Raw genomic sequence first — 24585 nt, 5'->3', positions numbered from 1 at the left:
TTTAGCCTGCACATAACCTTAAGATCTAATGAACCAGATGAGCCTGCTGCCTCTCAAAGCAGGCTAATCGAGAGATATAGAGGCTATCAGGGTTCACCCAGACTAGAAGGGAATGGCAAAGAAGTTTGATTCTCCCTTTTGAAAATATAATAATAATAATAATAATAATAATAATAATAATAATAATAATAATAATAATAATAATAATAATAATAATAATAATAATAATAATAATAATAATAATAATAATAATAATAATAATAATAATAATAATAATATTGTTGTTGTTGTTGTTGTTGTTGTTGTTGTTGTTGTTGTTGTTATTGTTATTGTTAATAATAATAATAATAATAATAATAATAATAATAATAATAATAATAATAATAATAATAATAATAATAATAATAATAATAATAATAATAATAATAATAATAATAATAATAAATAATCCAGTGTTTATGCACAATAATATCAATCCTGTTTAATGTCATTCCCTTCTTTGTCACAGGACAGCACAGACCAGAGATGCAGTCTTTATACTGACAAAGCTGGAGAAGATTTTGGTGAATTCTATTTGCACCTCACGTTCATTCAGATTTTACAGTTCCAGGGTTTTTACACATGTTTTTGATTTTCCTTTTGCAAAGTAGCACGTACAGTATGGATACATTATTTCCCATATAATTTCTCATTCCCAATTATGTTTTGTTACAACACAGTCAGACTGATAAAACAAGAAGCATGCCCCTCTGTTTCCTTGTTTCTAGCTGGATGCAGTGAAATATAACAGGCTTTTTTTTCCTAGTCAGATACAACAAAAACATAGCAACATGAATAGACATCTCTTTTAAATTAGCTTCTTTTAATGCAACATATACATTGTTCCTCAAAGTACTGTATTTGTTTCCAAGAACATTTAAAGTAAGTGGGAACAAAATGGTTTAGGGCCAGCTTGTTCAGTTTCCTTGGCTTTTCAAGCCCTCCTATTTTAAGCACTGTCTTACCTGGTGATCGTATTGGTCTTTGGTCAAGTTGAAGACAGGAAGTGTTCCTGAAATGACCAAGCCAAGTTCCTAGAAAGGAAACATAAAGATAATTATCTACACTTGGTGTCAAAACACTATGTATGTGTGTGCATACACAAAGACAGCTTTAAAGTATTTCTCAAATAGAAATGAAGCACACAATGCTTTTGAGTTAATTTCAGTGGAGAATGGACATAAGGATTAAACCATGCAGATACTTAAAACAACAACAACCCAGTCTTGTGCTTTAGAATCCTAAACTCATTGCACAACAAACAAACACACATACATTAATCAATACATATTTGAACTGGAAATCCCTACCAAAACAAAAGCAAACAAAGAAAGAAAAGGAACAGAATTGGCTTTTGAGGACGTCTCACACTCAAATGGCCCACTGCTTTGGTCCACAAGTCAGTCATAAAGAGTTGTTATTCAGTGACTAAAGAATGCAAGGTCCTATAATATGTACAGAAGCTTCCTTATTTTCTTCCACTTACTCAGTTTACCATACTCTGGGAATATCATGAGAAGAAAATTACTGGAAAAGACAATAATGCTGGGCAAAGTGGAAGGCAGCAAGATAAGAGGAATATAAGATTGTAAAATCATATAATGATTGAGTTGGAAGGGGTCTATAAGGCCATTGAGTCCAACCCCCCTGCTCAATGCAGATCTGACAGATGGCTATCCAGTTTTCTCTCGAATGCCTCCAATGTTGGAGCATTCATTCACCACCTCCCAAGGTATTTGGTTCCATTGTTGTACTGCTCTACATAACAGTTGGGACATTTTTCCTGATATTCAATCAAAATCTGGCTTTCTTTAACTTAAGCCCATTATCATGTGTCCTGCACTCTGGGCTGGTGAAGAACAGATCCTGCCCTTCCTCTAAGATGGACTGACTACATAAAGGGGACCATGGTCTTGCGTTTGCAAGGCTCTTTAATGCATAGGATTGCTACATGCCAGAAGCAACATGATGGAACTTAATAATGGATCATTTCGTTTGCTGCTTCCAGAAACAGCAGGTGGCCTTTAGTGCTACTTTTCTGGAAAGTGGGACAGGATAATGTGCCATTATATCCGGAACATGGAGAAAGCATTTTCTGGACCACAACTCCTATAATTAATTAAGAACTGCAAACCACAAAAGTAACTTCCCCAAGCTCTGATAATATTTATATCCAAACCTCCACTTCTACTGCTGTAGCTGTAAGAGATCATTAAGACTGGGCCACAAGAAAGCTGATCTTCTCTTAGATACTTTCTCTGTGCCCTAGTGTATTCATATAATTCCTTTGCTTTCTATTGTTGGAGGCAAAATAAATATAAATTAGATCCAAATTCCTTCTGGAATTCATTAAAACATGAAGTAGTACAATGGTTACATAATAGTTTTGTTTTGATTGCACTGCCCAGTCCTCAGCCTTCCTTTTCTCCTTGCACATTCTTGCTTTAGAATTGACATTTAAGAACAGGATGTGTAGGAAGATACGAATTTTCTCCATGACATTTCCAGTTAGTACCTCATCAGCAACCAAGAACTGGTGGTCAATGAACTTCTGACCATCGGAACTATAATGACACAAAAAAAAATTGACCCATCTTGCCACTGACAGTTCATAATAGACTGATCTTTAAAAGAAAGAAGATAGCATATTATAATCCCAACAAGAAGAGATGGAATTACAACCGGTCACGTGGGCACAAACTACAGCTTGCCAATCTGTATTACAGTAACTAAGGAAAGATTTGACATTTGTGTATCAAGGTTATCTCCAAGCTGCAAAACATTTTCCCATAACAATACTGTAGCTTCCCGCATATTGCATTTGTACATGTCTTCAGTGATAAACAAAGCAGCCAGGAAGATGCTGGGTTGTGCTCTCTTGAGCAAAGCTGAAAAAACATATCTTGGCCCTGATCCTACACAGGCATTTAACCAAAATAGGATTTAAGGTAGAACCATGATTCCTAAACAGTTTTAATCAAACTGTTTACATGAACCATTCAAATAAATGAACAGTTTCTAGTTCTTCAGAGAGAAAAGATGTAGACTTGTTTAGTATACTTCTCAAAATAAAAGCAGTGTTTTATTTCTAGAAAAAAGGACTAGAACTCAGGAGAGTCTGGAAAGACCACCTTCTATCCAAAAGCCTTTTGCCTTAGTCCCATATCTAGAGTCTGTTCTGTAGATATGGCACAGTGACAGACACACTGTTTAGTTGCTTATAAGCATTTATTCCTCTTTTTACTTTTAAATGTTTCAAGGAGAAGCAATAGCACTACAGATGGAAATGGAGCTGAATGTTGGTAGAACTTAATCTTCAATCTCTCTCTTGATCTCTCTTGATCTAGCTCTCTCCTCCTCCTCTCCCTTTCCTTCAGTTATAAAAACGCACTGAAAAAAACACATATAGACATGTGCATGTGCACATGTTCATGGACACAATGAGTTACTCTTATAAAGCCTCAGGATTGTCTGGTGCCTTCTGTACTCTTGAGAAAGGCTGCATTTAACTTAAAGTACCCCAGCATGCACCCATCCAATGCTCAAGAAAAAGGCTCATAAAGTACCCAGGTGGAATGCCTTTCCAAAACATAAAGCCACATGCCAATACTATTTTTAGTTCCTTTGGCTCTTCTCTTCTGCTGAAGGAAATGGTAGCTACTCTTCTTTCAGTAATTCGTTCCAATTCTTCAGGATAATAAGGGCCAAATTCTCACAAACATTTTCTCTAGGCTATACTGCCTGGTTCCTTTAAGCCTTATTTCCTAAGACCCTCCAGCACTGAACTTGAAAAACAAACTGTGAACCAGTTCATTTTGGGGGTGGGATTGTGATAGTTTGTGGTTTGTGGTTAGAAACAAACCACTGTCTTTCTGGTTTGTGCCCATGAGATATACAAACTGGAACCACTGCTGCTGCTGCTAATCACTATCACAGATCCACACACCCAGTTCCTCAGTCATTCTGGAGACCATTCGCGCACACAGTTCCCCAATTTTATTTTCAAATTCTGCCGCCAACGATGTCATGCCAGCATATGTCATACCAATGCATCCAAATAAACATTGGTCCACTGGACTTGTTTGGCTTGTTTTCCAGCCAGGACCATTGGTCTCCCCAAAACATCCAGGTATTCCTGTCAAAGAAAGCAAACAGAGGTTCACTGATCAAGGTATTATATAGTTCTGATTCGTATGTGTAAGAATCACTAATCACATGCCATCAAGACAATTTTGATTTATGGTGACCCTTCTCAGGGTTCCTAGGTAGAAAGTCCTCAGATATGGTTTACCCTTCTCTCTTTCTGGGTATGCTCTGGGACTGCACAACATGTCCAAGGTGATACAGCTGGATCTTCTCCCAGGAGTCACAGTGGGGAACTGAACTCCTAACCTTTCCATCTCACTAAACTATTGAGCCAGCTTCCAAGAATAAAACTCAGGTGGAAAGTTTTCTGACTAGAATCAATTGTGCCAGGATGCTTTGCAGCCAACAATATAGCTGTCCTAGGTAGACCTTTAGGGAACTTTAAAAACAACAAGAACCTCATTCTTTTTATGGGTAATTTATTGGATAACATGCTAGAGGAAGACAAGGCTAAAGCAAGTGGTGGACAGAACAGAGCTAAATGGACTGCAGCTTTCTTCTTTCACATTTCCTCCTACATCTTTCAGTACATTATCATGAGTTGTTCTCATGATTGAAAAAAAATCTGATTACTGTTTCATATAACTGCTGGAACAGTACCTGTGTGTTTATTCTTATGGCACCAATGGAAGGAATTTCATAATAGTAACCTGAAATATAAACAAAGAACAGAATTGGATGTTTTGTTGCAAAATTGTACTGCACATGAAGGCACCTGAATTGGAGTACCGACTACAAAGATAAGTGTAGAGGCAATGGGGGTAGGTCTTTCAAACATTATTGGATGAGAAGCATAAGATCCGATACCAAAGGTCCTTCCAGATTAGTCTGTCCATGTGATCCTGGGATTTGAAGGTCAGGACTGATCCAAGATATATTGCTTCTTCAGGGCTTCTCAAGGCACTGCTTATCTTAAAGAACATGACTGGACCAACAGAATTGAGAAAATGTGTGTGAAATGTGTGTGTGTGTGTATGTGTATGTGTGTGTGTGTGTGTGAGAGAGAGAGGAAACAGAGGAATGGAAAACTACATAGATCTCATCCTTTATTGAATGTTTCTCCCAACTTTTAGTCAACTAATCCTGAACAAAAGTGGAGAAGAGAAAGAAACCTAGATGGCATTGAGCTGTCATGCCGTGATAGAGTAATACTAATGTACAATACCTTTATTTTCACAGGCCATCCATTGAATAGGTCCCTTGTCATAATTATGTTGACCAACTGAAAAGGTAAATACACGGACCTGAAAAATCAAAGGGAGAAGCTGAATGAAGTTGTCATAGAATACGTATCTTTTAAAACCAGAAGTGCAGTATAAATACCAGATGACTGAATCAGCTTTTCACTAGTTGAGACTTTCTTCCCCTTCAAACCACCTGTTCATATAATAGCCCACAGTAGGTCTGATTTTCCAACTAGCTAACTAATTTGCTATGTAATTGGTAGCAAATTCTATAACGTCTCTTTCTTCTTGTTTAAATAATGAACGGAGTTAGGACATAAGACAGGATATCAAATAATCACATCACAGGACTACTGAAACTTTTTTTAGACTAGATCATCTGTCTAGAGTGCCTTATCTCTTATCTCACAACTGCAGAGCTGGAAGAGACCCTATGGATATTCAAGACCAGCCCCTCCCAAGGAGGCACAGGGGGGAACCAAACTGCCAAACTCTGGCTCCACAGCCAGATACTTAAACAACTGAGTTATTTGAAGAGCACTGCTTCCAATAAAACAGACAGAAGAACGATACATATCAGTTATGTTTCTAAAGCCTTTTGTTACTTTGCCATCACACAAGCAGCCTAACAATGTCATAACAAAAGCCTAGAATGTGGATGAAAGCAATGTGGTCATTGATTTTTTTAATAATAATAATATTCCAGAAAATGTTTGTGCATACTCAAAATGGTGAATCCTCTAGTCTGTCAACTATTGATTGATTGATTGATTTGATTTGATTTGATTTATACCCCGCCTATCTGGACCAGTGGACCACTCTAGGCAGCTTCCAATATAAATTTTAAATAAACTTCTACACTTCCTTGATGAGGTGAAGAGGAAAGGAGCATAACAGCCTGAGGCTGGGGAACTGCTAGACAGCACAGTGGTTTAGGTATCCGGCTGCAGAGTCAGAGGCTGTGAGTTCAATTTCCCACTGGGTCTTCTTGACAGAGGCTGGACTCCATCTATAAAGTCCCTTCCAGCTCTGCAGTTCTAAGATGATGATGACAAGGATGAACCCTCAGGCTTTCTGTCTGTCAGGGAGACAATAGCTGCACTGCTCTAAGGACCACAATAAGAACAATGCTCTTGGTACACTGTGAAAATCAAACTGGCATTGCCATTCCTTCGGTAGATCCTCTCCCTCAGACCTGGCTGTGTGACCACTGCCAGGCTAACCTATGTTCCACTTTTCCAGTGGGTCCCAGTGCCAAAATTCCAGACTTTCTGGCATATCTGAAGGTCCATCTGTCTAGCTTCAGTCAGATTTCAAATGCACAGCCTTAAACTCTGTTGGACCTCTTTCTGACACAGACATAGAGATGGGCTAGAGATGAATAAGACTGAAGAGGGGGAAAGACACGGAAGTGCCAAAGGGGTGAAGACCAGAGTTACACGTCCTGGAGACAGGAAGAAACAAGACCTATAAAGGAAATATGAGGGATAGTCAGCTTGGTAATTGGGACTGGCACCAAGCAACCCAGCAAGAACCCAGATTTCCTTGGTCAGACTTCTAGTCTGGTGAGCCTCCTGGTTGGTTATACAAAATACATTACATGGGAAGAGGAGTCCTCTCTAAATACTACACAGGACCTCAGCTTCCAGCTGTACCCACATGTTCCATGGGAGGTCGAAAAAGAGATGAGAGGAAGGATTTTTCACTTTGTTTACATGTAATCTGCCACTGCAGATTTAGCAGCAGTGGCAGAATGTTCACATTTCCTGTCATCAGCACAAACGCAACATTTTTTCAAAGACTTCATTCATTTGCCCTCATAGTAGCCAAATGAGACACATGTATGCAGGAACCATTTGCCCCAGACTGGAGTATTAATTTCTTTAATATTCATTTTCTCTGCTGGTGAATGAGCAAGAATGTAGTTTTACTACTGAGCAATTTAACATATACTTCTGTGCTTTGTGGTTAACCATTCCAATAACATTTATGTTATCATTTATGTAAAAAAAAACTTTGTTACTTTTACTCTTATGAAAAGTAACAACAAGAAGGAATACTTGTTTGTACACAGGTAATAGAATTCAGGACTTGGGCAAATGGGAAAGATGATTTGTAGAGATTTTGAATTTGTTCCATAGCAACACCGCCACCTAGTGGAAAAGCTGGTGATTTATTATTGAAGTTTCTGTTTTCCCTAAGGTAGGAGGGAAGCCACGAAAATCAGCTCTCCAAGCCCCAGCTGAATTTCTGAGGTAGTGGAGGGGTGTTTGTGAAGACTCTTCTTGAAGATGGGGCATAATGGCCACATATCTTGGTGATGGCTGGGTGAACGCATCCATGTTTTAATCCCATGTAACAACCCTAGGAAGAGGTTTCCAAAAAGTAGCAGTGTTGGCCTATCTCAGCATACTGGGAAAAGTTAAAGGGAGAAAGGCAAAAGACTGTAGCACTTGAAAGACTAACACATTTATTTCAGTGTGAGCTCCTCCTCCATAGACACAAATTTGTCTTCGGGGGCACCTAAATTGGGTTTGTCTTTCAGAAGTAATTTTGGGGGGGGGAGAGACTCTCTTGTTTCCCCTTGAATTTCTGGGAGTTTTTTTTTGGGGGGGCCCTTCACATTCCAGGTACAAATCCCAGTATCTACAGGTGGCACTGGAAAATAACCTTCCTCAAACGTTGAAGAGCTGCTGCCAGTAGGCATTAATAATTCACCCAGTGCCTGAAGAAATGGATTTTGATCCATGATAGCTCACACTGAAATAAATATGAGACTCTATAGAGTGCTACAATATTCTGCTCCTTCCCACTTTTTCTTTTTCCCCATTACTTTTGCCAATGCTCTAGGAAGAGGGACATTTGAGGCCACCATTGTAAAGCCTCCAGCATCACCGTTGGCCAGCCGCAAGTGGCCTTGATGACCAGCAGTGCAGCCCTTTGGCTCTGATGCCAATTTTCTGCTAGGAAGGATGAGGGATGCAAAATGCTCCCTTCTTCAACAATTGTGTAAAGGTTTTACTGATTTCTCTTGTTGGTAAGTAACAGGAGGGAAACATTTAGTCCAGGAATAGCAAAGTGCAACAATCAAGAGCTTTTCAGACTTCTGTTCCCATCAGCTACATTCAGTATTGCTGCAGTAAGGAACGCTGGGAGCCGCAGTCCAACCAGAGGAGGAGGGCTATACTGTGTCCATTCCTGCATTGAGAACAGCTACTGCCCTGGTCTAATTGCTTCCCCACACTAGGGCCATGGAAGATGACTGGCCGCCGAGAGAGGCCCGGAAGGAAAAGACACGAAACCGGGCCTTCTTGGCGGTGGCTCCTTGCCTCTGGAATAGTCTCCCTCCTGAGATTCGTGCGGCCCCCACTCTGGGCATTTTTAAAAGTCAACTAGATACATGGTTATACATTCAGGCCTTCCCTCCAGCTAACACTTGATTTTTCTCTTCATTCTCCCTTTATTTATTTTTTATTCTATTTTTGTATGGTGTATGTTATAATATGATTTATGTAATTCTTTGTATTATTTTATGGTTTATATTAACTGGAAGCCGCCTAGAGTGGCCTTTTAGGCCAGATGGGTGGGGTACAAATCAAATAAATAAATAAATAAATAAATAAATAAATAAATAAATAAATAAATAAATAAAAAATAAATAAATAAATAAATAAATAAATAAATAAATAAATAAATAAATAAATAAATAAATAAATAAATAAATAAATAAATAAATAAGATACTGTATATTCAGAGATTCCTCTGATTCACCCATAACATGGCCTCCATAAACACCTGCTTATTTATTGTGTGGTTGGAGCTACAGCACTGGGGAAGTGAGCACTGTGGCTTTCTCTTCGGTGGCACAGAGGAGTGATTGAGATCTGATCTCCTCCTGCCTAGCTGGATTTTGTCTCTGACTTTGAGATCCAATCTAGTGCATGGTGTCTGGATCATCTGGATCATCTCTTCATGGAACAGCGAGTACCCCATACCCCCCTGGTGGTGTTTTATGCTCCCTCAAGTGCTACAGAAATCCATTCCCTTCCATTTCCTGGGTCCTGCCATCACACAGGGAAAGGGAGATTTAGTGCTGCCCTAGATCAGCACCATGCAATTAAAAACAAAGTCAAGTCCCCTCCCCAATCCCTCTAAATTAAAATTACACCATCGTTGCTTATCTGCTGATGCCCTTGCGATGTTCCTGTCTCTGCTGTACTTATTACATTGTTGAAAAGATGGAACTGATCTATGTTGTTCCAAAGATTCACCTGAAAATCCATTTGATAGGGAAAATGCAAACGCAAAACTCAAATAATACAATTTTATAGTTGTACATGAAATATATTTATATTCTGTAAAAAGAGATGAAAATGAATTTTCCATCTCAACACTATCAACTCTTCAATGTCTCCTTACTGATTTAGCTGTATTAAGTGCTGACAGCAGGTATCAACAGCAGGGAATTTGCTTACTGTGGATATATATATATCTCTGACATGCAAGTGCTGTATGTATGCACAAATCAAGCATCTTTTTCCATTGTACTCCTGTGTACACCTACTAATCCCTTCTGAAAGACAAACCCAGTTCAAGTGCCCAGTTTATACTCCACTTGGGCAAATGGGGACCTTTTTTTTCATTTTGTCCCCTTGACTGAACAAGGACAAACCAGATCAAGGTCTATATTTGTAATAAGAATTGTTCTCACATCATATCAGACCAACTGATCTTGCTTGCTTTTTTTCCAATTGGCAGTAGCTAATTTAAATTAATAGCAGAGGACTTTTCCAGCCCTCCAAAATCGAGAAGGATTGAATATGGGACCTTCTGTTTCCAAAGTATGACTGTGATGTGGCCCATCTACTCCTGAATACAAAGAACAGAATATCTGCCCCCCCATATTATTGCTCTCATTATGGTCAATGTGAAGAAAGGATGCTCCTCCCATCAGGAGATGCCCTTTATGGGAAAGGATGATAAACATGCATCCTATTTTATCAGAGCCCTAGATTTTCATCCCCAGCACCCACCATGGGCCACACAAGGCTTAGAAAAGTCTGAAAATGATTTTAAAAGTAGGAAAAACTTGAAAGTGCATGGACACCCACTTTGATTTGTGGACCTAGGAAGGTATCAGGGCATCAGGGGGACCCTCTGTCATCACCACCCTGAAGCAAAAATCTTTGGACCCGGAGGCATCCATTTGACCCTCCATCCCACACCAAAAGTTTTTGCACTGGGAAGGGTTTTTTTTTTAAATCCTCAAAATGCCCTATGGGCCACATGCAGCCCAGGATCTACATTTTGTCCATCCATGTTGCAGGCACCTGCAGGATCTGTGGTCATATATAGGACCATAGCAAGAACCACTCAAAAAATGAGTCCAGTTCACAGATAACAAGTAATGATTCTTAAATAATGTTAGGATGCTACACACACTTTCCAATTACTTCTTACTTTTTGAGGAAGGAAAATTTATACTGGAAGTAGACCTCAGCTCATGGATATGTATAGTGAAGCAAGCAGCATGCATAAAATACATGCACATTATTTTTTTTCCGTGGATATTCAGATATGAAAATCATTTGCTGCATTGACATTAGAAAAATGGAAATATGAGCTAGGCTTGAGCTGAAATTTCTCTGGAATTATTCTTTTACTCTTCATCCACATCCAGAAAAGGAGACCTTTTTGAAGATCTGAAGCACTGTAGAGAATACAAAATGGTTCCTAGGCTGCCAGCACTGTATTCAATGCTGTACAGCTGCTAACCAACTCACCAGCTAACCCGACCAACTTCAGAAAAGGAGGAAGAACCTGCTACTGTCCCTGCCAATCATGTTTCATACAATGATCCCAGTTTCTTTGTCCACCAACAATGACAGAAAGGCCTTCCTCCCCCACCACAGTTTTCACGTCAATCATTCCTTTAACACTGCTATACATACAGGTAGTTACTTCCCTGACTAAGGCCTGAACATCACAACAAAACCACATCTCAGATGACAAATACAACTTTCAGCTTGATCTGATGCAAAATAGCTGTGTGTTTTGAATAACAATTGTAAGGCCTACACAGTTTATAAATGTGATCTAGTAATTACTAGATTCTTGTTTAAGGCCAGCTCTTGAAGGTCAAGGGAAGAATTTCGTATATTATGTCCTGGAAGAATAATTATTAACATTTATTATAGACAAAGATATGAATAAAATATAACAATAAGCTATAGCTGCCACTGTGTATTAATAGAACTCTCATCTCTTTTTTTATTTCACATATTCAAAACATTTAAAATTTGCATTTAGTACCTAAAAAGAGAAGAATCTATTCAAAGACAAGAACTACTGGAAATTGTTCAAAAAGAAGTTCAGCAGGTAGTAATCCTGAAGGTATGGTTTATAAAACAAAAAACAAAAACCCAAACTAGTTTATTTCAAATTGATTTACTCCAGTCAGTTCCATACTGAGCTAAGGGGAGTGGGAACTTGTGCATCCTGCTACTGTCTCATCGCTACTAAGACAAAGGTTCACAGTTATCCAGATAAAAATGGATTCCTTCATGGGGCCTGAACACAAAATCTTCTTACAAAGTTTCCATATGCAAATGTCCACAGAGATGCTTCACCAAGTTATATGTAGGATACAATCCTCTACAGATTACCTGAAAGCAAGCCCCATAGATTTCCAAATGATTTCGATCTCAATAGATATGCATGAGTTTATCCTATTCATTATGTTCATAAAAGAATCATTCATTCCAAGAATCTGCACTGCAGAAACCTTGACAAAGTTGCCTTTTTGCAACTACGTGTGATTATATTGGGTGCAGGACTCTATGAGATCTATTTCTCCAAACTATACAGTCATTGCCATAAATGCGAGCCTTCTCTCAGAAAATTGTTGCAGTTGCAAATGTTTTGGTACTCGTTTCTTTGGCTTGTGTTAGAACAACACAAAAAAGAGAGAGAAGAAAAGTCAAATCTGATACAATCCCACATAAAAACCCAAATATGCACCAGCCAAAATTATTGGCACCCTGTCTAAATTGTAATAAATAATTGCTTTTCAAGCATGTGATGTGCCTTTAATTTGTATTTAGACACACCTGTCACAAGTAAGAGGTGTGGGCAATGTAGTAATCACACTTGCAACCAGTTAAGATGGAGAAAAGTTGACTCAGCCTTTGTGTTGTGTGTGACACTGAGCATGGAGAAAAGAATGAAGTGTAAAGAGTTGTCTGTGGATTTGAGAGAAAAAAGTTGTGGAAAAACATTGACAATCTCAAAGCTACAAGTCAATCTCCAGAGATCTTAATGTTCCTGTATCCACTGTGTGCAATATCATCAAAAGGTTTACAGCTCATGGCACTGTAGCTAACCTCCCTGGAGGTGGACGGAAGAGCAAAATTACTGAAAAATTACAACAAAGAGTTGTTTGAATAGTGGATACAGAACCCAGATTAACTTCCAAACAAATTCAAGCTAATCTGCAGACACAGGGTACAACAGTGTCAGCTCGCACTATCCGTCGACATCTGAATGAAAAGGGTAGGAGACCCAGGAGGACACCACTGCTGACACAAAGGCATAAAAAAAGCAAGACTGGAGTATGCCAAAACTTATGTGACAAAACCACAATCCTTCTAGGAAAATGTACTGTGGACAGATGAGACAAAAGTAAAGCTTTTTGATCAAGGACATCATGGCACTGTTTACAGAAAAAGAAATGAGGCATTCAAAGAAAAGAACACAGCCCCTACAGTCAAACATGGTGGAAGTTCAAAGATGTTTTGGGGTTGCCTTGCTGCTTCTGACACTGGATGCCTTGGCTGTGTGGATGGTATCATGAAATCTGATGATTACAAAAGAATTTTGGGGCGCAACGTAGTGGCCAGTGTCAGAAAGCTGTGTCTCCACCAGAGGTTATGTGTCTTCCAGCAGGACAATGACCCGAAACAGACTTCAAAAAGCACTCAGAAATGGTTACAAACAAAGCGCTGGAGAATCCTGAAATGGCCAGCAATGAGTCCAGATCTGATTCTGTGTGTGTGTGTTTGTGTGTGTGTGTGTGTGTGTGTTGTTCCAACACAAACCAAAACATTTGCAACTGCAACAATATTCTGAGAGAAGGGTTGCATTTTCTGACACAATTGCAAGGGTGCCAATATCTTTGGCCATGACTGTATGGTGGTGGATTGGTGCATGCACTGATCTTTCTTTCACCAAACCAAGCCTCCTGACTCCACCCCCAAGGGCTTCACACCCTGGACAAAAAAGTTCTACATGCCTCTGAAATATCTGGAGGGAAACAGTAGGACCAGAGGTGTTAGAGAACGGCTGATGCAAATAATCTAGCTCCCCCCCCCTCCAATTTCTGAAAAGGGCTCAAATGTTGGAGCCCTGCAATTTTGGATTATTTCAAAGGAAGAGAAATATAATCTCAAAATGAAAAGTCATAACTGCCTCAATCAGTTCTTTTGAGTGGGAAAACACATATATTAGGTTTCTTTCCAACACCAATTTAATATACTTTCTAAATTAGAGTTTTCTCTCTACTTCTCTCATTAATGTGTTTGCACCAGCTGTAGTCTCAACCTGTTTGCAGTACCTTTAAATCAATCACTGTTAATAATGCATCCAGCAAGGCTACATGAACCAGTCTAAAAGTATCCAATAACTCCTGTCAGTGCCAAATAGAAGAGAATGGAATGACAGTTTCTAGAACAAATATGACAGGCAAACTTACTTTTCAGCCAAGGTATATCCAAACTTTCATTAGTTGTCTCCCTTTCAAATTATATCTGGCACATCAACTAATAATGCATATAGGGAGGTCTGTTTTGCTAAAAATTCTTGTGTGCAAAGTGGCAAATTTTTGGAGGTCATGGATGGAGTGGGGGGTGATGTGGGCGGATCAACATCCTCCTCCCATATGCTGCAATCGTGATATGAATTACTCCCCGTCCCCCACATCTCATTAGTTAAAGAAACAGCAGACAGATACCTTCAGGCTACATATGAAATGTCATGTATAATCTGACTCTCAGCACTCTTATGAGTACTGCAGCAAAAGTACCTCATATAATGGTCCAAAGTTTTGAAAAATTAAAACATTAATTTCCCCTTTCCTTCTTAGAAATACAACTTATGAATGCTGGGCACCAATGACATGACATAGGGCGTGTCCTATCATCAGACAAAATGACATGGCTATGTATCTACCCCTGGCTATTCATCCTTCCTCCTATCCAGAGCTGTTTGAGTCACGTACTTTGCTCTGTGCCCTCTGAACGTCTCTGCTGCCCTCAGGGCATCATATTGTCAATAATGCTGATGTTATATTAAACTACTGGGCTAGTCAATGTCCATCCATGGGGCAGAAAAGGGACTACAGTAAACTGTATTCAGATGACACTGAGATTACAGTAGTTTTTCATACAGCAGTGAGGAACTGAATTCACCAACCATTTTCCTCTAGCTATACAAAAATACTATACCACATGGCTACTACACAATCCACATTTATTTTCCTTTCTCACATTTTTAGCCAGCAAGGACAAAACAAACAATGGTTCATATCTCTCCTTTGGATGTTGTGTATTCTTTGTCTCAGTCAGACATACAAAATAGGTTTTGGTCAGAGGCCTCTCAAAATAAGCACTGTGATTATAAAAGTAAATTTTACTTTCTGGAGAATGAAAATATGAATGGTTATATTTCTTAATTGTGTTTTAGGGGGGTTACAATCAATTACATGGCATTTCCTCACAATATATCCAGTACTTAAATGATAAACATATATGGATTATAGTTCTCTTCAAAAGCCTTTGTACTTGTGGAAAATTTGTGTCTCCTGTGGAAAAGCCCTGCAACCCACCCCATTCTATAAGCAGTTAATCAGTGAGATATCAGATCTGTACATTGCAGGCCAAACTTGTATATTCAGCTTTGAGCAGTGGTTCCCAACGTTGGGTCACCAGATGTTCTTGGACTACAACTCCCAGAAATCCTGGCTATCACCTCTAGTGGTGAAGGCTTCTGGAAGTTTTAGTCCAAGAACATCTGGGGACCAAGGTTGGCAACTACTGCATGAAGTATTTTAATATTGTATTCGCGAAGGCTGCCCTCAATGTTTCTAAAAAATGCTACCTCATCCTCAGGATTCGACCATCTTGAAGACTGCTAAATATTCCCAATTCATAGTCATGGGCCAATTTCCGCTAATGGGACTTTATAAAGAGGAAAGCTTAATCAAGCTGTGTCATTCACCAGATGCTATGACATTACATGCACAACAAGCCAGTAATTAAATAAATGTATGCATGAGAACCAGACAGGATAGGCAATTATTCTTAGGAGTAAATGTGTTTCTCCAAAGTGATGGACAAATTAGGTGAATTTTAAATTCAATTACAATGCAGAGTTTTTGAGTGGCTTGTCTGACATCTTTCAAGCAAGTTGGCCTTCTTAACAATCAGTGACCTAGGATTTTACTATAATTACTGCCTCTGACCAGGAAACATTTGACAGCCATAGCCACATGCATACACATGCCATAATTATTCTAATGTTCACCTTCTTTTGAGAGAGAGGAAATAGGCAACTCCTTACTCAACTAGAACTTGAAAGAAAGGCTACAGAGATAGATGGTGAAAAATATTAGTCAACATTTGAAACTTTTGGTTTTTAGACTGCAGAGGGACTCTGCCCTCTGCATTCCACTGAGCTGCATGTCTACTTTTCACCCCACTCCATAGTCACAGCAATAAACTGGATAGTCCAATTTAGTGTTTCCCAGTCCTGGGTAACCCAGGAGTTCTTGGATGGCAACTCTCAGAAGCCCTGGCCAGCACAGCTGGTGGCAATGGCTTCTGGGAATTTCAGTCCAAGAACATCTGGATTACCCAAGGACTAACTGCTCTCAGTGCCCACCCCCATTCAGTGACTGTTGCATGGGGGTCCAAAAAGAAGCCTTTCCAAGTCTGCATGTTCTGCTACAGCCATTTAGAATTTAGAGAACGGAATTTACAGACCTCTGCTACTAAAAAGAGGAATCACCAGCTGGGACAGGAAAGATATGCAAAATCAGCATGTGCATTTCCTCAGGAACAAGAGGCAACAATTACATTTAAAAAATATAAATCAGTGGCTGAAATCCTGTGGCTTAGTGTAGTGAGTTAGAATAGGCCCACTGTATCAGTGGGGATTGGATGAGTTAACTTTTCCATGAGGTCCACTGAAGGCGGGATAGAAATAGTTTAAATAAATAAATGGGCCTATTCTAGTGATGACTAACTACACCAAAGTAAGTCACAACTAGAGTTGACCTATTCAAATAAGGGAAAATTATGGACGAGCTGACTCACAAAATCCCCACTGACTCAATAGGCTTATACTAGTACAACATGTTTACACCAAGTAACAGGATTTCTTCATGTACGACTAAACGACTAAACAACAACAACAAAAACAGGATTTCAGCCACAGTGCCAACTAGTTAAAATGTGCTTAAAATGCATATATATTTCCAAGCAGGGGGAAAGAATGTCTTGCAACCTGATATGAAACATGAATGACAGGAAAATACAAGTTGGATATAGAGAAATGCAGTGAAATCAAAAGTGAGCGATTTTTGCCTCCCTGTGTCCCACCAAGCTGACTGGAGAGCTCACTGATTTAAGTCTCCAGCTGCAGAGCAAGAGTTTGGGACTTGCATTCCCCATTCTGCCTCCAAGGAGAAGAAGAACCAGCCTGTGTGGCCTTGGGCATTCCCAGGATGTCCTGAGAAGAAGGGAATGGTAAAACACTTTGGAGTGTTCTTTGCCTAGAAAACTCTGGAAAGGTTTCACCATAACTTGGAATCGACTTGACGGCACACAATTATTATTTAATGCACTTCCAGCCGAGTCCAGACTAATGAAAATGCCTCACTGAAAAACAATACTAGTTTTGCAACATCCCTCTGCTATCAGTTTCTGGCCCTACATGTACTGCAGTCATTCCAACTAAAAATCCCTTTTGAAAGAGCCATCCCTTAAGAAGATAAGAGGGATGGCTTGTAGACAAAAGGCCTTTTCGGCAGCTGCCCCCAGACTATGGAATGCCCTCCCAACTGAGATTCGTCTGGCGCCGATTGGGATGACATTTCAGCGCCAGGTCAAAACCTTCCTGTTCCAAATGGCTTTTTAACTGAAATAATATCAGCTGTAGGTCTGATGGCAATTTTTAGAATATATCTTTTAATTGCATTTTAATTATTTTGCCCTTTTATTTTGCCTTTTTATTGTATTTTAAATGCTGTAAGCCGCCCAGAGAGCTTCGGGTAGTGTGGGCGGCATATAAGTTAAATAAATAAATAAATAAATAAATAAATAAATAAATAAATAAATAAATAAATAAATAAATAAATAAATAAAAATACTGAAGCCCTACAGTTTGTTTTGCTTCATATTCAATACCTGAAAAAAAAGAGATGTTATTAGTGCAGACAATGCTCACGAGGAGCAGGCAAAGGCATCCATCTTAAGTGGTGTAGGAAAATGATATAAAAAGAAAGTAACTCAGGTAAATCAGTGAGATGACAGGAAGCTTATCTAAACCATCTTTCAGGGCTACTAGGTTCAGAGAGAATCCTGCACTGCAACAGCAATTGCCTTAACACGTGTTTGCAGTGAAGAGTCAACCAAGCAGGGAGTGACAGATAAGCCCTATCAGGACAAACTTACCATGAGCAGAGTAGTGAATTCCAGCCTCTCTACACCCATGTTTGTTCAAAGAGCCAATAAGAGAAGTTTCACTGGAAATCTCTGTTTAAAACCTCTCTATCTACATCTCTGGAGTGGCAGTGACTTCAGACTGGGAAAGGACAGTCCCTGGCATGGATTGGGGGTGTAAAGACATTAGCCAAATTATTTGTTTGGGTCAATTCAAGTTGTCTCAACTTGAGAAGGTATGTCCTCTAGGCTAGAGAATGGGATGCTCATTTGACACTGTTCAGAAGAGGAGGAGTTAGGAGCAAATGTGTTGGTGATTTACTGGTCATTGCTGCTCTTTCTGCAATAATATTGTTCAACTGCTCTTTGTGTAGTTTTATATTCTCCCCCCACCTTTTTAATTCTTTCCTTGTTGGCCGATTCAATTGATTGCCGAATAGCACCTCAGGCAAATGAGAAGCAGAGTATAAATATTTTAAATAAAGGAAGTAGCTGGAATAAAAACATAGCCAAACATCTATGGGTTTTTATTCTTGAATATAAACACACATTTGTTGTTGGGATTAAGTACCCTGAAGAGACAAGAGGATCACCCATATTATTGCCAGGTGCATGGGGGGAAATGATGAGTTTTGCAGCTAGGGATTTGGTGAGGATTTTGTTTTGTTGCTGTGAAGATTTCCTCATTGCTGTTATGGCAACAACATGAGACTTTTTGGGAAACCATGAAACTGACTGATTTGTCCTTCCAACCTAACAGTTCTGCTGCTTCAGAGCAGGAATGATTTCAGTCATTGTAAAACACTGAGTTTTCAGCAATCTGGGTCCCCTAACAAAGAGGGATTTCAAGACTCCCCAAGCCTTGCAAGATCACTCACCTTTGATATGGGACTACAAGGCTCACAGAGCCTTTATTTCTCAGCATAGTATTTGCAGTTCACACACGAGGGGGGGGCATTCAAATTCACTTTGCATGCACCCACACAGCGAGCACTGAAAGTGCGCACATGTGCTGGCACACACACGCGTGCACGCACGCACACACACACAAAAGAAAAGAAGAAGCCATGAGTTTTATTTTTGAAAGAAGACAACAGGGTGAGAGAGGGGAAGAGAATAGGAGGTGTTTGCAGGATTGATTACAGTTATCCTGGCCATTCATCCTGCCCATTGCCTCATCATCTAAACCTTCAAAGCCATGGGGCATCTCTTCCTCCAGATGAAGGAAGCATAATGGCAGGTATGGAGGAGACCATTAATTCAAGAAAAGGGAAGATTAGGAGGCGAGGAAGGAAACTCTTTCCTTCAGTGCTACCACCATAACCCCCCCCACCCCCCACCTCCATCTCGGCAAGGCTTTACGCATAATTGCAGCCTCTTCCAAATGGCAGCTGACTCACTTTTAATTGGAAGGGTGAAGAAGATTCATGAGCTAAGACACCACAGGCAGCATAGCCACACATTTTCAAAACCGTACATCTTGGTGGCTCTGGTTTTCTCTGTCCTCCACGAGGTTTCCAAGACTTCAGAATACTGCCACTTCGTGCAAATGAGGGAGGTCAAACAAGAGGGGCTTCAAACCTGCTTTTAAAATTATATACTTTTTTATTACGGTTGCTTTTCATTCATTTTGTTTGTTTATTTAGGCAGATGGATTCACTCTGAAGCTCTTAAGAACTGTGAGAACCTTCTTGAAACAGTCTAAATCAGCACAGTGGTTCAAGACCACCAATGTATTATGGGGTGGGGGAATGGGAATCAAATAGGGGTAGAAAAAAGAATCAGCTTGTGGATGTTACATAAAATATGCCTCTTTAGACTCAAAATAATGATGCAAGGATTCTTGCCCTTTTATCGGTGATGGGGGAAAAAAAGGATTGTTCCTCATCCTTTAACATGAGGATGACACGCCCATGGATTCATTATCCCTACTTATAAGACTAGCTTTCTATTGTGTTTTTAACCATGTTTATTTTATTTTTATTTATTTATTAGGTTTATATACCGCCCATCTAGAACGGGTCTACTCTGTTCGCGGATTACTGTGAACAGATGCTACACCCATTAATCCAATTTTTAAAAAATCCCCTCTCACACTGTGAGACATTCACATATGCACATATGTCATCACACAACCTGATGCAAAAAATTGGTTACAGCAGTAAGTACTGGCTTAGGATGAAACACACTGGATGTCACTATAATGAAACATCATTTATCACAATACTGTGTGGTATAATGTGTCCTTAACCCAGCATTTTAAGTAGGTGCATAAGCCCAGCTTTCAAGAGTTGATTGAAGTTTTAAAAACATGCACTGATAACAGTATGCAATACCACCGACATTAAAAAATAGATACAAATTCAGACAGGCACAATGAAGCATTTAGTAGCCATGATCAGGATAAGTAATGAATGTGAGAAAAGCCACTGCCGACAAGGTATACAGCCTAATCTCACAGCTCTGCTGTGTTTGCTGCAGAGATGGTGGAACTTATTTTTCTTGTCTTCAACTCCACAAATACCCCTGCCATTGTGGGCATATATATATAATTCAGCCACTGTGTACCACACGCTTCCTTCTGCCATGACTGTTCAGCATGAACCTTCTGAATGGAAGTCGCAGTTCTCCAAGGCTCCGGGTCCAGTCCTAGTCTCCCCCATCCTAGGACCCTATAACCAGAATGCTGAATTTTAACCAGGAGCCTTGCACTTTGAACCATGTGCCCTGTCCCTGAGCTATCAAGCTCCTGAACCTCAATACTGCTGCAATTTCCATGCAATCAAAAGAAATGTAGGACACTGGATTAATGTACACTGAGGTGGGCAGCCTCCAGAACAACAGGGGCCACATGCATCCATTCCTGAGCCCTGGAGAGTCACTCTTGCTCCTTTGACCCACCCCACCCTGGTGTTCAACCTTGACTGCAGGGTTACTAGTTAAGTGCTAATGTAGTTGTTAATGCACTGTTCATAAGTTTCATGAGTCCTGTATTTAGCTACAGTGTCTAAGGGCCAGGGTGTGGACTCACCTCCCTCTATTACCATCTCCACACAAGAATTGGAGGGTGTTCATGACTTTGTGTACCTTGGATCAACAATCTCTGACACTCTCTCCCTAGATGTCGAGCTGGATAAACACACTGGCAAAGCAGCTACCATGTTCTATAGACTCACAGAGAGTATGGCTGAATAAGAAGCTGACAGCATACACCAAGATTCAGGTCTATAGAGCCTGTGTCCTAAGTACACTCCTGTACTGCAGTGAGTCCTGGACCCTTTGTGCACGGCAGGAGAGGAAGCTGAACACGTTCCACATGCATTGTCTCCAATGCATTTTTGGTATCCCCTGGCTGGACAAAGTTCCAAATAGAGTAGTCCTAGAACGAGCTGGAATTGTTAGCATGTATACATTACTGAAACAGCGACGTCTACGTTGGCTTGGGCATGTTGTGAGAATGGCTGATGTTTGGATTCCAAAAGATCTCCTGTATGGAGAATTAGTGCAGGGAAATCACCCCAGAGGGAGACCACAGCTACGATACAAGGATATCTGCAAGTGGGATCTGAAGGCCTTGGAAATGGACCTCAACAGATGGGAAACCCTGACATCTGAGCACTCAGCCTGGAGGCAGGCGCTGCATCATGGCCTCTCCAAATTTGAAGAGACACTTGTACAGCAGGCCGAGACAAAGAGGCAGTCCCGAAACAAGCAAAACCAGGGAGCTGGACAGGGGACAGATTGTATTTGTCTTCCATGTGGAAGAGATTGTCACTCTCTAATTGGCCTTCTCAGCCACACAGGAAACTGTTCCAAGACCTCCATACAGAGCACGTTACCATAGTCCCTCAAGACTGAAGGACGCCTAATCTAATCTAAGGGAAACAAGCTCCCTATAATGAAGACCCAGTAAAACGTTTTGAAGAGATCCAGAGAAACCCCTGATGTGACTAAGACTGGAATAACAAACAAGTATTTTTTAAAAAAATAATAATATATGTTTTTTCATAACATTCAATAATAATTTAATGTACCATAAAGTCAGTTATAATGTATGGTGACCTTCCCACAGTTTCCAGCCCCTCCTCCTGATAGCATCCTTGGACCGTGCAGCTTGCCCAAGACCACACAGAGGTATCAAATCAGGGGACCCCGAGCAGCAAGATACACTACTGTTCTACCACTTGCTCTTCTGGAACCTCACTAGCAGAGTTCTTTATTCAATATCTAGAAGCAATTGTACCCTTAAAAGACTGGCTCGTTATTCTATTTGCCTCAGCACACATTTAGTGGATCAACTTGCTTTTCTTTTTGGAATTGGTTGAATGGACACAATCACTGCTTTGTACTGTAAAAGTAGTACTGAGAGATCTGCACTTCCTGGACACATAACTACGAGAGGAAAACACGCATTTGTGTTAACCCATTGAGTTCTAAGGTACAGAAGCACTCCCGTATTCACAGGGGACTGGTCCAAACCACCCACCATGGTTACTGAAAGATGCAGATTATAGGGAACTCTATTTTAATAGCGAATGGTGTATATAGCATGGTCTCTGGCTCCCTCTAGTGGCCAGTTCTGGTAACTTCATTTTTTATTTTAAAATATTTTTCTTTTAATGTTTTCAGACTGTGGACAAGTAAATCAGCAGATACTGATTCTGTAGATAAGAAGGTCCTACTGCAATCCGTTTTCTAGTTGTAAACCACATGCTTTTACAAGAGGACAGACAGATAGAGAGATGCGGTTCACTTCCATAAAAAGGAAGGGATTTCAAACAGTAAAATGCTTCCAGAAATGAACCTTACCTTTTTGTCACGGTTGTATTTCTGGAAGATCTCCTGTGCTTTTTCTTCACCACCATCTGTAAACAACATTATAATCTTGTTGCAATTGGCTCTGAAGACACTGTGATTGTGCTGGAAGAGATAAAGGCAAATGCATGCTAGTTATGGCTCATCAAACTAAATTATTTCTTACAACAGTGTTAACATAGCTGTGAGAAACACATTTCTGTTCTCCTGAAGGGGCCCTTCCATATGGTGCATCTCGCACATAGTTAGGTGCCAATGGATGTGTCCCTCGTGGAAAAAGAAGTGAGTGTGAAATCTGCTACCAATAAGCTTAAGTCAATAATTTAAATTGTGTTTACCAGGTTTACCGAGTTCACATTGAATATCAAGATGTCAACTTCCCTCTCAATTATTTATGATTCTCCATCTAAGTACTATATTACCAAACAAAGGCAAATAAATTCTGAACTGTTTTGTCAATGATACTAGCAGCATGATTTTGATTTGGAAGTACAACATCCATGTATATACGAAAAACTGGGGAGGTTGCAAAAATAATGCCATGGAAGTCAAATATTGAAGAGTAAAGAAAAATGGTTCACAAATACTGCAAAGCTACTGCAACTTTGCTTTAATATAAACTCTATATATTACCCAAGTTCCATTAAAATACAAAGTATAAATCCTATGCAGTTAGCATCTGTGGATAATCTTGGTGATGTGGGGAAACGGATTCCATTTTAGGCTATGTTAAGCAAAGCCCACCCACAGCATAAGGGTATGTTGAGGTTTATTTTGAAATGACCAGTGCTTTAAAAAATGATGACAGGGAAGTCAAGGTTAATTGTTAGTACATTCTGACATGTTTTCCTGTCAGAAATGCAGCCTACCAGGTTTGTTGCTGGGCTGAGGTACAAGCTGTACGTAGAATAGCTTATCTCTTTCTGAGCTTACACAGCCTCAAAGAAGAAACTGGAAGCTTTCCATTTCCATTTTAGATTACCTGTGACTTAGCATGATGTCTGAATCTAAACTGGTTTTATTCCTAACTATAGCTGGTAAAACAAGCCAGCTACATAAATTATACTTCAGCTTGTTTCCTGCAAACAGAATCAAGATTAAGCACAGTTTGTCAGAACTGAGGTGATCTAGCAAAATACAGTAAACCTAAAATGTAATCAAAATATTTTCAAATCCTCTTTGTACCCTGCTGGAAGAAGAGGGGAAAGCAGGCCTGAGGCTAGGCTTACCTTACAATGCTTATCCATGCCCATTTTTAAAACCAGTTTCCAGTCATAAACAAAATTTTTATTATTCCTTTATTTCCACCAGTTTTTCTGCACCTCAAGCCTGTAATTCCAAAATATGCTCTTAAGCTTTTACAGAGAGACCAAGACCGCATTCATCCTTAAGGTCTTTTGATCTTTAAAGTGGTGCTATAATTTGCTTTTGGAATTGTATTTTAAAGATGTTTGTAAATAAGGATGGCTTTTTAAAAACTGACTTTTAAAACTTGTTTTAATCTAGCTTTTAAGGAATGTCTTTGCCTCCCACACATCACTTTGGGAGCCATGAGGGGAAGATAAATATTTCAAATGAATAGATAATTCAGATAAATAAAGTGACAAAGAGTTCAAGTAAGTAAGTAAGTAAGTAAGTAAGTAAGTAAGTAAGTAAGTAAGTAAGTAAGTAAGTAAGCAAGCAAG

General features: G+C 39.7%; 1 protein-coding gene across 7 annotated transcripts in view; it reads right to left on the bottom strand.

Moving 5' to 3' along the window:
• Positions 1-24585, bottom strand: part of CACNA2D1 (calcium voltage-gated channel auxiliary subunit alpha2delta 1) — a 540926-nt gene that overhangs the window by 81157 nt on the left and 435184 nt on the right. For all 7 annotated transcript variants that reach the window (XM_073000730.2, XM_078394287.1, XM_073000729.2 and 4 more), the window contains 5 exons: positions 22895-23005; positions 5351-5429; positions 4786-4835; positions 4085-4174; positions 1005-1073 (listed from right to left, as the gene is read on the bottom strand). In XM_073000730.2, the coding sequence (XP_072856831.1) occupies positions 1005-1073; positions 4085-4174; positions 4786-4835; positions 5351-5429; positions 22895-23005 (399 nt within the window). The remainder of the gene's footprint in view (positions 1-1004; positions 1074-4084; positions 4175-4785; positions 4836-5350; positions 5430-22894; positions 23006-24585) is intronic.

This window comes from Pogona vitticeps, chromosome 5 (assembly GCF_051106095.1).
Source record: "Pogona vitticeps strain Pit_001003342236 chromosome 5, PviZW2.1, whole genome shotgun sequence".
NCBI classification, from domain to species: Eukaryota; Metazoa; Chordata; class Lepidosauria; order Squamata; family Agamidae; genus Pogona; species Pogona vitticeps.
This window is presented reverse-complemented; position numbering and strand designations above follow the sequence as displayed.